The sequence below is a fragment of the Scyliorhinus canicula genome, chromosome 18 (assembly GCF_902713615.1).
Source record: "Scyliorhinus canicula chromosome 18, sScyCan1.1, whole genome shotgun sequence".
Lineage (NCBI taxonomy): Eukaryota > Metazoa > Chordata > Chondrichthyes > Carcharhiniformes > Scyliorhinidae > Scyliorhinus > Scyliorhinus canicula.
In genome coordinates, this window is record NC_052163.1 from 66066721 (window position 1) to 66080154 (window position 13434).

The 13434-nt window shown below is 44.4% G+C and overlaps 1 protein-coding gene across 1 annotated transcript in view; it reads right to left on the bottom strand.

Moving 5' to 3' along the window:
* The window catches only part of srp68 (signal recognition particle 68), an 80131-nt gene that overhangs the window by 26695 nt on the left and 40002 nt on the right, over positions 1-13434 (bottom strand). The window contains exons 9-10 of the mRNA XM_038777251.1: positions 6095-6193; positions 641-711 (exon numbers count right to left, since the gene is read on the bottom strand). Of these exons, the coding sequence (XP_038633179.1) occupies positions 641-711; positions 6095-6193 (170 nt within the window). The remainder of the gene's footprint in view (positions 1-640; positions 712-6094; positions 6194-13434) is intronic.

Here is a 13434-nt window from a genome sequence, read left to right on the forward strand (position 1 = left end):
TGTACGCTCAAAAAGTCTAGCCATTTTTACATGGCATGATGAAATGCTTTGTGATACAGTGTATGTACTTATAATATAGTATTGATGATGGGGCTCTGTTTTGTAAAACTTCATAGGCATTAGAGCACGTTGTCCATGGGATAAAATGCATTCCACAATACTGTAGTGAAATTCTGATTTGCCTGTGCCAATTGTTCACTTCACATTCATTAGGGGCAGCACAGTAGCATCGTGGTTAGCCATGTGGCTTCACAGCGCCAGGGTCCCAGGTTCGATTCCCTGCTGGGTCACTGTCTGTGTGGACTCTGCACGTTCTCCCCGTGTCTGCGTGTGTTTCCTCCAGGTGCTCCGGTTTCCCCCCACAGTCCGAAGACATGCATGTTAGGTGGATTGGCCACGCTAAATTACCCTTAGTGTCCAAAAAGTAGGTGTAGGCAAGCTACTGAGGTACTGGGGCATGACAAGGCCAAGCTGATCCTTCTTTCAAACACACAAAAGCCTTGCTGAGCTTCTCCCATCCATGGGTACCATCAGCTAGCTCTGTATGAAAGGTCCTAGACAATGTGACTTAGCTGCTCATTGCTTGAACCAGATAAACTTTTTGGAAAGTTTCCTTTTGCATTAAGATCAAAACACATACCTGTGGAGATACTGCAGAGTGGACACCTTTCCCGAGTCAGGCTCCACAGATCGCTCCCGCTGCTTCTGTGCCTGAACAAACAGCAAATGAACAGGCAGCAATGTTGACTAGTGTGTCCTTCTGCATGCCTACTAAATCATTTATTTGGACATCTAAGACACTACCACATCTAATTTGACGATTCCCTTCAGGCACTGAATCCTTGTTAGAGATGGTTTTATACCATACAGCCTCCAGCATCTTCTCCAGCTGACCATTATTCAAAGTGAATTCTAATAATTATATTTTTATTGTCACAAGTAGGCTTACATTAACATTGCAATGAGGTTACTGTGAAAAGCCCCTCGTCGCCACATTCCTGTTTGGGTACACTGAGAAAGAATTCAGACATATTCTATGTCTATGTCTAATTCTCAGCCTGTATGGGAATTGAACTCGTGATGCTGGCCTTGTTCTTCATTACAAATCAGCTGTCTAGCCCACTGAGCTAATCCAGGGGCAATTCCACTGCAGCATGCATCATAAAACATGTTTCACCCAATGTCCATAGAAATGAATTTTTATAATGAGCGGGAATTCCACCGATTTCCCTCTCCCTGATCGAGGTGCTCCAAGGTCCATTGTAGTACTCGTATGAAGACTACACCAATTCATAACGCCTACAAGTTAATGGAAAGGTGATTTACTCTTTGCACACTGACCTACAAGCCCCATGGGGCACAAATCCATGTGATCAGCAAACCTCATAAATTCCTGCCCTACTAGCTTCACGTCACAGCCGAGATCAGCACTTACACTTTGAGAGTTTATACTCTAAGCCTACAGCATCAATTTTGTATACAGTCTTGGTTAGATTCCATCTGGAGCACTGTGTTTCATTTTGGATACTGTTATGGGCCAGGGTTTAGAGAACCCCAAAGTGTATCACGGAGTTCACCTGACCCACAACTTTTAATAGATTGTGGTATGGGGAGCACACGGGCCACTCTACAGGAGTGGTGCAGCAGAAATGGAAAAGTAATTTTTAAAGCAAATAATGTTTCTTCTATAAACTCAAGTTAACCTTTTTAAAACTAACAGTGAACATCTTAGCAACCATTAATTCAAATATAACCCCCAAAGAATACAACACTAAGTAATCCTTTAAGCTTTCCTTTTAACATCATAAGACTTCTTTTAATGGAAGCACATCAGGTTAAAGTCACTACTGAGAGCAGTTATTAGTTTTAAATCACCAAAGGATCGATTTACAGTTTTTAGATTACAGAGAGAGATTCATACACCTTCTGGCTGTGATTGCAGCGATCCAGTTCTGAAAACGAAACTAAAGCACACCTTGCAGCCTGCTCAAAAACGGAAGTAAAAAGCTGACCGACAGCCCAGCTCCACTCACTCTCTGACATCACTGCAGTAGTAAACACCTATTTCTTAAAGGTACTCTCTCTATAGATATTTATATACACAACCATTTATAAACACCCATTTAAAGTATAAGAAATAAAGTAATGTCCAGAGTATATTTAACATTTATGGTAAGGCAGCTCGGCCACCTTGAACATGGGAAGTCAGGGACACTAGTGTCCAGGGTGACCACGTGTGCAGGAAGTGTTTCCAGTTGCAGCTACTTTAAATCCGCATTTCAGATCTGGAGGAGTGACTGGAATCTTGAAGGCTGAGAGCTTTGTGGATAGTGTTTAGAGTGAGGTGGCCACACCGCAGGTAAAGAGTGCACAGGCAAGACACCAAGCATCATTCAAGGTTGAGATACACAGATTTTTAAACAGTAAGGGAATCAAGGATTATGGGATTAAGGTGAGAAATGGAGTTGAGGCTTATCAAATCAGATATGATCTCATTGAATGGCAGAACAGACTTGATGGGCTGAATGGCTGGAGCAACAGGGGGATAAGAGCAGGGAGACACATGAAAGGGAAACAAAGAAAGAATTGAAAGATAGAAAAGTAAAAAGAAAAAGTGTCAGGTATCGAAAACAAGGACTAGTAGCAAACAGGGCCATAGTACAAAATAAACGTGCAAAAATGTTAAAAAGACAAATATAAATGTATCGGAATGCATGGAGCATTCATAATAAAGTTTAGGCAGGCGAATTAACAGAGCATGTAGCTGTAAATGGGTACAATATGATTGTGACTACGTCGATATGGCTGCAGCGTGACCAAGGATTGGACTAAATATCCAAGAATATTCAATACAGGAAGGAGAGAATGGAAAGGAGATGGGGTAATGTTGTTAGTAGAAGAATGAAATCAGTGCAATAATGAGAAAGGATATCGGTTCAGAACAAATGTAGAATCAGTCTTGGTGGAGCTAAGATGCAACAAGAGATCTCGAGGTCTCCAAACAGTTTTGGTAAATTCAGGGACTGTATAAAACAGGAGTTTAGACATGCATGTAACAAGGGTGCACCAGTAATCATGGGTGACTTTAATTTGCATATGGACTAGGTTCACCAAATTAGCAATAATACTGTGGCGGATCAAATCCTGGAGTGTATACAGGATGATTCTTTGGACCAGTATGTTGAGGTACCAGCTAGGGACAGGCTATCCTAGCTTCTGGTATTGTGCAATGAGTTAATTGGGGCAGCACAGTGGTGCAGTGAGTAGCACTGCTGCCTCACGGCGCCCTGGTCCCAGGTTCGATCCCGGCTCTGGGTCACAGTCCGTGTGGAGTTTGCACATTCTCCCCGTGTTTGCGTGGGCTTCGCCCCCGCAACCCAAAGCTGTGCAGACTAGGTGGATCGACCACGCTAAATTGCCCCTTAATTGGAAAAAATGAATTGGGTACTCTAAATATATAAACAAAAAAAACTAGGCGTTAATTAACAATCGTGTTGTGCAGGGTCTTTTAGGGAAGAGTGATCTTAACTAAAAAAGTTAAGGAGAAACGAATGAGACTGAAAGTTGATAAATCCCTCGGGCCTGATAATCTACATCCCACTGTTCTAAAGGATGTGGGACATTCCCACTGACTCATCTGGATCAGTCTCAAACACTGTAACTCAGCATGGCGTTACTCTAATCCATACTTCTGTTCTGAGCCTGACCCCATCACTCAAACACCACAGACAAAATCTCACGTCTAGAGTGAGATATTAATCTGTTTCATCGGAGCGGACCCTCGTACTATCTGTGCAATAAATAGTGGATAGGACGGCACGGTGACACAGTGGTTAGCACTGCTGGCTCATGGCTTCGAGGACACTGGTTCAATCCTGGCCCCGGGTCATTGTCCGTGTGGGGTTTGCACATTCTCCTCGTGTCTGTATGGACCTTACCCCCACAACGCAAAAATGTGCTGGGTAGGTGGATTGGCCATGCTAAATTGCCCCTTACTTTGGAAAAAATAATTGGGTACCCTAAATTTATTAATAAAGAGAAATAGTGGATCAACTGGTTATTAACTTCTAAAACTCTGTACATTCTAGAGCAGTCTCAGCAGATTGGAGAATGGCAAATGTAACCCCACTATTTCAAAAGGAGGGAGGTATAAACAGGGAATTACAGATCAGTTAGTCTAACAATAGTAGTAGGGGAAAATGCTACAGTCTATTATAAAGGATCTGATAACAGGACACATAGAAAGTATCAAGTCACCACGGATTTATGAAAGGGAAATCATGTGGACAAACTTATTGAGAGGTTTTTTTTTTGAGGACCTACTTAGTGAAACAGATAAGGGAGAGCCAGTGGACGTGGTGTATTTGTATTTTCAAAAAGCTTTTGATGAAGTCTCACCCAAGAGGTTAGCGTGCAAAATTAAACAAATGGAATTGGGGTAACATATTGGCATGAATTGAGAATTGGATAGCAGACAGGAAACAGAGTAGGAATAAATGAGTCATTTTGAAGTGGCAGGCAGTGACTAGTGGGTCCCACAAGGATCATTGCTTGGGCCCCGGCTATTCTTTGGATGAAAGAATCAAATGTAATATTTCCAAGTCTGCCATCGACACAAAACTAGGTGGAATTGAGAAGTGAAGAGGAAGAGGCTTCAAAGCATTTTAGACGGGTTGAGTGAAAGGGTAAATACATGGCAGATGCTGTATACCGTGGATAAGTGTGAAGTTATTCAGTTCTGAAAGAAACAGAATGGCAGAGTATTATTTAAATGTGATTGACTGGGGAATGCTGATGTACAAAGGGACCTGGGTGTCCTTGTACACAAGTCACTAAAGCATGCATGCCGGTCCAGCAAGCAATTAGGAAAAGACATGGTACGTTGGCCTTCACTGCAAGAGGATTTGAGTACAGGAGCAAGGATGTCTTACTGTAGTTGTCCATGGTGAGACCACACCTGGAGTACTGTATGCAGTTTTGGTCTCCTTATCCAAGAAAAGATATACTTGTCGTTGAGGGAGTTCAACAAAGGTTCACTGCACTGATTTCTGGGATGGCAGGATTGTTGTACGAGGGGAGATTGGGTCGACTAGGCCCTTGTTCATTGGAGTTAAGAAGAATGAAAGGGAAGTTCACTGAAATGTATAAAGTTCTGATAGGGCTGAACAGACTACTGGATGCAGGGATGTGGTTTCCTCTGGGGGGGGGCCCTCGAACACAGGAAACAGGGTAGGCTATTTAGGAGGGGGAAAAGATTCTTCACTCAGAATGTGGGTGGACCTGTGGAATTGTCTACCATAGAAGGCTGAAGAGGTCACGTCTCCGAATACATTTAAGAAATAAATAGATTTCTAGGCACTAAAGTGGTCTGTGGAGAGAACGGGAGTGTGGTGTTGAGATATAGGATCTGGCATAATCACATTGAATAGCATAACAGGCCCAATCAGACACATGGCCGACTCCTGCTCCTATTTTCAAAGTTTCTGCCTTTGGAAGCAAGCTTTGAAGTGGGCGCAACACATATTCACGAGAACAATACCTGAGCTTAGAGGGTTAATGGGATAAGTTACTTAAACATGGCGTCCCTTCAGTATCTGTGACTGAAAGGTGAACTGATCGAGGCACTTAAGACTATTAAAGTATTTAAGGGGGTAGTAGACACAGGGAAACCATTTCCTCTGGTGAAGAAATCACGAAAAAGGGGACATAATCTTAAATTAGAACTAGGAACAAAGTTTCAGAAGTAGAATCAGGAAACACCTTTTCACACAAGGGGGAGTCCCCCCCCTTCCCTGAGGGCTGAATGTGCTAGGGGTGGGGGTGGTGGGGGGGTAACTGGGGGTTTTCAAGACAGAGCTCGATGGAATTTTGTTACACATGGGTATGAAGGGATATGGGGTAAATGTGGAAAAAAGGAATTGAAGTACAGATCAGCCATGATCTAGTTAATAGCTGAGCAGCCTCGAGGGGCTGAATGACCTAATATCATGCCACAACTGAAAGCTATGCAAATACATCATTTAAAAAAAATCACTAACAGGAGATTCTCATCAGATTTACTACATTTCTCCCATCGCTTCACTCTCACTCTTACCGGATCTACTCTCAGCTCCTCGCGGACAGCCTGGATGGCATCACGACACTCACTCAACAGACTCTCATACAGTCGTTCCTTGGCCTCGTCAGTTGTAGTCTGCAACACAAAACACTGAACAGTTAGAATACAAACTGGGGCTACCTCCAAGGAATAGTATACAGAATCACACAAGCAGAACTTTATTTCATACTTGGTTGGGTTCTCCCATTTTTTGTAACCTTTTATATGCAACAGATGCTTGACAGAGAGAACATAGAACAGTACAGCACAGAACAGGCCCTTCGGCCCTCGATGTTGTGCCGAGCAATGATCACCCTACTCAAACCCATGTATCCATCCTATACCCGTAACCCAACAACCCCCCCCCCCCCCCCCCCCCCCTAACCTTACTTTTAGGACACAACGGGCAATTTAGCATGGCCAATCCACCTAACCCGCACATCTTTGGACTGTGGGAGGAAACCGGAGCACCCGGAGGAAACCCACACACACACGGGGAGGACGTGCAGACTCCGCACAGACAGTGACCCAGCCGGGAACTGAACCTGGGACCCTGGAGCTGTGAAGCATTTATGCTAACCGCCATGCTACCGTGCTGCCTTAGATGAGGGAGTAAAACCCACTCCAGTCGCATGCTGGTACTCACCACCCAATTTTGTGCATGAACAAGCACATGGGGCAAAGTTGCAAGCTCAAGTAGCATTGGTAGTAATTAGTCAGAATGACGGGGAGAGGAGAGGTATGTTAAGGGGAAAGGCACCAACATATGGAGTTAGTCCCAGTGTGACAGACACAATCGTGGAGCAGGTATTGGACGGAGTTGCTGAACAAAGCTCATTACAACAAATCACCGAAGGGACTTCACGCAGGGAAACCAAGCCTTCACTTTAGTCCAGAACAGGGTTTTTCAAGGTCAGGGTCGTGACCTGGGGTGGAACGATCGGATGTGCCGTTCCTGTGGTGGTCCCGATTGAGAGAGGAGCGCCCATCTTTTACTTTGAGAATAGTGGCCAAGTTTGAAAATGTCCACGGTTCCAGCGGGAGGGCGATTCAGCAATGGTGGCTGGTCAGCGGGGTGGAGAGAGAAACTTAAATGTCCACAGCACGAGGTTCACCCCCAGTTTGTGTGGAGACACCAGAGTGTTGGCTAGTGTCCAGAGGTTTTGTGTTGGGCACTCGGGGTGTGAGAGACCTGGCAATTGAGGGGGATGAGGCCACTCCATCCCCATGGTTTAGAGGAAAATCCACCGCATGCGAGTATTTTAACCTGATTACTGGTGCACCTCCGCCCGAGGCTCGGTGTGCTGCCCTCTCGATGATTTATCCGGGGAAATGGGCTTGTATGAGCCCCGAGAGTTCACCTGCGAAGAGAAGCCCGGGTGACTGAGCCCAGCCACATCCCTCTTGGGATGAGACCCAGCCCCTGGTTTCTGGTTTGGTTTGGGGGGGCGGGAGGTTACTGGGCACTGAGTTTTATTTTTTTGGGGGGCTGTATTTGATTAACTGCATTGAGCGCCGGGCTAGGAAATGACAGTGGTAATCCTCAGGAGTTAAGTCCATTTAACATTTTATTTTAGCAATCTGAAAAATGAATCCCCGTCTCTACTGATAGTGATAAAAATCAAACTTTGGTGTAAAAATTACATGAACCCTGGAAAGTGTATAGCTTATTTTGGTATTCGTGCAAGAGAGCATAATGCATGGAGAATGCAGACTTCAGTGTTGTACCTTCTTGAGAATTAAACTGTGTCATGACTCGAAATTGCTATCTTGAAGAAATTTACCATTTTTGCGTTTGCCATGACTTATAATGAAATTAAATTCTGGAAAAATAATGGATTAGAAAAAAAATAAATTTAGTGTATCCAATTATTCTTTTCCAATTAATGGGCAATTTAGCACGGCCAATCCACCTACCCTGCAAAGCTTTGGGTTGAGGGGGTGAAACCCATGCAGATATGGGGAGAATGTGCAAACTCCACATGGATAGTGACCTAGGGCGGGGATTTGAACCAGAGTCCTCAGTGCCATAGTCCAAGTGCTAACCACTGCGCCACCATGTTGCCCTCAAAATAATGGATTTTTAAAGCTAAATTGTGATACCAGTTGAAACAATGCTCTTTACTATTGGTTATGTTCTGATCTCTGGTATCTACCCGTCTAAAATAAAACATTTATTGCTAACAAACAAAAAAAATGGAGGCTGCTGCTGCCTTTTAAAAATGGAAATAAATTAGGTTGTATGCAACTTTCCAGAAAGAAGTGGCAGCAGAGAGCAGGTCGCGCAACCTGCAAGAGAGCCCTCTCCAGTTGTGCGCTTTTGGCGCCAAATCACAGAGCAGTGTTGCTTCCATTTTCAGTTTCTGGCAAGCAAGGCAAGTGAACTGTGATGATGAATGGTTTTCTTAAAAGTAACAGACGGCCAGAGACTCAAATAGGTAGTTTACCTATTGGACAGAATCTAACAGAGTTTGCTGGACAGAGCTGCCCAGGAAAGTCCAGTACAGGACTTTCGCAGAGGTGACATGGTGATTAGCATTGTTGCCTCACAGCATCAGGGACCTGGGTTCAATTCTGGACTTGGGTCACTCTCTGTGGGAGTCTGCACTTTCTCCCAGTGCCTGCGTGGGTTCCTCTGGTTTCCTCCCAGTCCAAAGATATGCAGATTAGGTGGATGACTATGCTAAATTGCACCTGAGTATCCAAAAAAGAGGTGTAGATTAGGTTAGGGGGTTAATGGGATAGGGCGGGGGAGTGAGCTTGAGTGAAGTACTCTTTCAGAAGGTCGGTGCAGACTCGATGGGCTGAATGGCTTCCTTCTGTAATGTAGGGGTTCTATGATTCTATGACACAGCAGTGCAAGTGTTGCTCTGCGCACAGCTCCAGGGCCCCTGGTTAAGTCTACAAACAAGAAACGTAACTCGGGAACAAAGCAGTAAAAAGATGATTCCTTGAGGTATAGTTTTGTTAATTGTGACAATGCAAATAAGCATGCAAAGCCCACGTATGTTATATGCAGCCCTATAATTTTTCAATTCTGGTTTTCTCTTCATTCTCCTTTGTTCCAGTTATCATTGCCCCTTACTTTTAACGCTGTACCTATCCCTCACTCACCTCCTTCAAAAAGATTTGTCGCCTAGCTCTGTAATCTGAACTTTCAACCCTAACACTTCCTCCATCGTTGCTGATGTTCTGTTATTTTCACTTCTGTGAAGTACTTTGGCATGTTTTTAATACATTATAAAAGAGGCAAAACCGGGTTTGCAAATCATTATCCATCTATCTCACATTGTTAATGGCCCCACAACAAATTCTCAAATGTCTCCAGTTGGCTGGACCAAATTAGCTACAGAAGTAAAATCTACAGCTTTGAGTACATGACTATGAGAATTACACAGTGGAGTCACTGCCTCAGCCAGGGGCCCGGGTTCGATTCCAGCCTTGGGTGCGCCTGTGTGAAATTTGCACGCTCTCCCAGTGTCTCCATGGGTTTCTTCCTCTAGTTTCCTCCCACAGCCCAAAGGTGTGCAGGTTAGGTGGATTGGCCAAGCTAAAATTGCCTCACAATGTCCGAAGAGGTGCTGGTTAGGTGGGGTTACGGGGATAGGGGGGAGGAATGGGCCTAGGCTCTTTCAAAGGGTTGTTGGACTCGATGGGCAGAATGACATCCTTCTGCAATGCAGGGATCCTATGATCAGGATCAACGATCCAAAAGCCATGGAATCAAACAATCCTCCAATTACACAGAAAATCAAGGAATGTGCTACATATTACACAACAAATCTTATCAATTGAGAATATTTGCACTTCTCAGAATAGTGGTTATAAAAACAGCCACTGATTGTTATGTGCAAAGAAAATGGAGCCAGGCAAGGGCAATTGTGATGCAGGATTGTTTGCTGCGCAGTTCAGTCGGTAAGCAACCAAGCGCCCAACCCAAAGAAGGTGTGTTGGGCTTGTAACTGAATGCTGAATTGCCTGTTGCACTGGTTAAGATCTTGTCTGACAGGTGTTGGCTGTTGCAGCTCAACTTGGATCAGTCTGTTAAGAGGTGTGTGCCAATATCCCCAGCCCTACCACCCATTCCACATGTACACTAAATATTGATCAACGCGACAAAGGATGGCAGATTATCCTGGAAGACATAGGTCTGCTTTCATGAAGAAAACCATGAGACTGCAAAATTAGATAGTTAGGTTAAAGAAATTACAAAACAAATCAAGCAATCCTGGTGGATACATTTTGGGAATCAATGGAAAGTGGGATGGGATCAGAGTACTAAATAAGGACAAATTTAGCACCAACTTACAAAAAGAAAAAGACACGCTTGGAAAGTACAGGTGTATATGCCCAATGTCTGTTTCAGTAAGAGTTACAGGGAAACCTACAGAAGAAAATAATGAAGCAACCAGAGAAATATGAACCAGGGATATTATGAGCAAGATTGGTCACATCTGATTAACTCACTGGGTTTCCTCAATGAAATAACAGACCTGACAGACAAGGGAAATTCAAGGTATTCAAGAGGAAATTAGAATGTTATGGGGTAAGTGGCAAACAGCAGATGGCTCAAATGACACACGTTGGCAGTATTAGAGATGGTGCGATAGGAAAGATTGTTCAAGATCAGAAATCAGTTGCGACTCAGGATAATAAATTGAGCAGTACACAGAGCAGCACCAACATGTAAGGAAGCGACAGATGGGGTCATTCAGGATTAGTGGTGAGGACAAAGATAAGCAGAATCCAAGCTGTTTACTCAAAAGTACCAGGGATACCAGGAAGGGGCGGCACGGTGGCATAGTGGTTAGCACTGTTGCCTCACAGCACCAGGCACCTCAGTTCAATTCTGACCGTGGATGCCCGTCTGTAGAGTTTGCACGTTCTCCCTGTGTCTACGTGGGTTTCTTCCGGGTGCTCTGGTTTCTTACCATAGTCCAAAGATGTGCAGGTTAGATGGATTAACCGTGCTAAATTGCCCCTAGTGCCCAAAGGGTAGGTGGAATTACTGGGTTATTGGGACAGGGTGAGGGCTCTTTCAGAGGGTTGGTGCAGACTTGATGGGCCAAATGGCCTCCTTCTGCACTGTAGTGCTTCGCTTATATCTCCCAGCATGAGATCAACACTTAACCCTCAAAAAGCACCTCACACAAAAATTGGTTAGTTCTCTTACAGTTGTTTGTGCGATTCTGTTGTGCAAAGAAAAAAATCAGTTGCCACATTTGCCAATGAAACAAATGACTCCAATTTAAACTTTTGGGCCACCGAGGATGTGAAAGATATTATAAAAAGTGCAAATTCTTTCCAACAGTCGCTGCGCAACATCAATTTTCTATTTTATTAGAGCTTGGACAAATCTCACAAAAGTGAAATACGTAGAAATCTAAACTAAAAACAAAAAATGCCAGAAATACTCAGCAGATCAGCCTCTCTGGAGAGAGAAAACAGGGATAATGTCTCAAAGAACAATACAGCACAGGAACAGGCCCTCCGGCCCTCCAAGCCTGTACCGGTCATGATACCAACCGTGGCCAAAACCCATAGCACCTCCTAGTGGGGTATCCCTCTATACCCATCCTATCCATGTGTTTGTCAAGATACCTTTTGAACGCCGTTAATGTATCTGTTTCCACAACCTCCCCTGGCAATGCATTCCAGGCACTCACCACCCTCTGTCTAAAATACCTGCATCGCACACCTACTCTAAACTTTGCCCCAAGGATCTTAAACCTGTGCCCCCTGGTGAATGACCCCTCCACCCTGGGAAAGAATGCCTACCCATCCACTCTATCCATGCCCCTCATAATCATGTAGACCTCGATCAGGTCACCCCTCAACCTGTTATTCTAATGAAAACAGTTAGAGTCTATTCAGCCTCTCCACAAGCTAACATCCTCCAGACCAGGCGACATCCTGGTAAACCTCCTCTGCACCCTCTCCAAAGCCTCAATTTCCTTCTGGTAGTGGGGCGACCAGAATTGTGCGCAATATTCCAAGTGCGGCCGTACCAAGGTTCCATACAACCTTGCCAGTTTTTATACTCGATGCCCCGTCCAATGAAGGTAAGCATTCCATATGCTTTCTTGACTACCTTGTCCACTTGTGTTGCCACCTTCAAAGATCTGTGGACCTGCACGCCCAGATCTCTCTGACTTTTCATACTCCTAAGAGTTTTGCCATTTACGATATATTTCCCCTCCATGTTAGACCTATCAAAATGCATTACCTCACATTTATCCGGATTAAACTCCATTTGCCTTTCTATGCCCAAGTCTCCTATCTATGTCCTGCTGTATCCTCTGACAATCCTCAACACTATCTGCCACTCCACCAACTTGGTGTCACCAGGAACTTACTAATCAGACCATACATTTTCCTCCAAATTGTTTATGTGGACCACAAACAACAGAGGGCCAAGCACAAATCCCTATGGAACACCACTCGTCACAACCTTCCATTCAGAAAAACAACCTTCCACTGCTACCCTTTGCCTTCTGTGACCGAGCCAGTTTTGTATCCATCTTACCACCTCATCTCGGATTGCGGGTGACTTCACTTTTGTACCAGTCTGTCATGAGGCACCTTGTCAAAGGTTTTACTGAAATCCATGTAAATAATATCCACCGCCCTCCCCTCATCAATCATCTTTGTTATCTCCTCAAAAAACTCGATTATATTCGTGACAAACAACCTCCCCATCACAAAACTATGCTGTCTATCGCTAATTAGTCCATCTGTTTCCAAATGGGTATAAATCCTATCCCTGAGAATTCTCTCCAATAATTTACCTACTACCGACGTGAGGCTCACTGGCCTATAGTTTCCTGGACTTTCCCTGCTACTTTTCTTAAACAACGGAATCATATTAGCTATTCTTCAGTCCTCTGGTATCTCACCTCTAGCCAATGAGGATACAACGATGTCAGTTAAGGCCCCAGCAATTTCCTCCCTTGCTTCCTTCAGTATTCTGGGGTAAATCCCACCTGGTCCAGGAGACTTGTCTACCTTAATATCTTTTAAAAGACCCAATACCTCCTCCTTTGCGATGTCAAAAAGACCCAGACTGTCCACACACCTCAACCACCTGTCCAGGCTCATCGCCCAAAACCAGATCCAGTACTGCCCCTTCCCTAGCTGAACTATCGCCATATTGTATCAAGAAGCCTTCCTGGATACACCTTACAAACTCTGTCCGATCCAAGCCCCCAGCATTAAGTGAGTCCCAGTCAAGATAGGGGAAATTAAAATTCCCTACCACGACAACCCAGTTACTTTTGCACCTATACAAAATTTCTCTACCCATCTGCTCCTCTATCTCTCGCTGGCAGTTGGGGGGC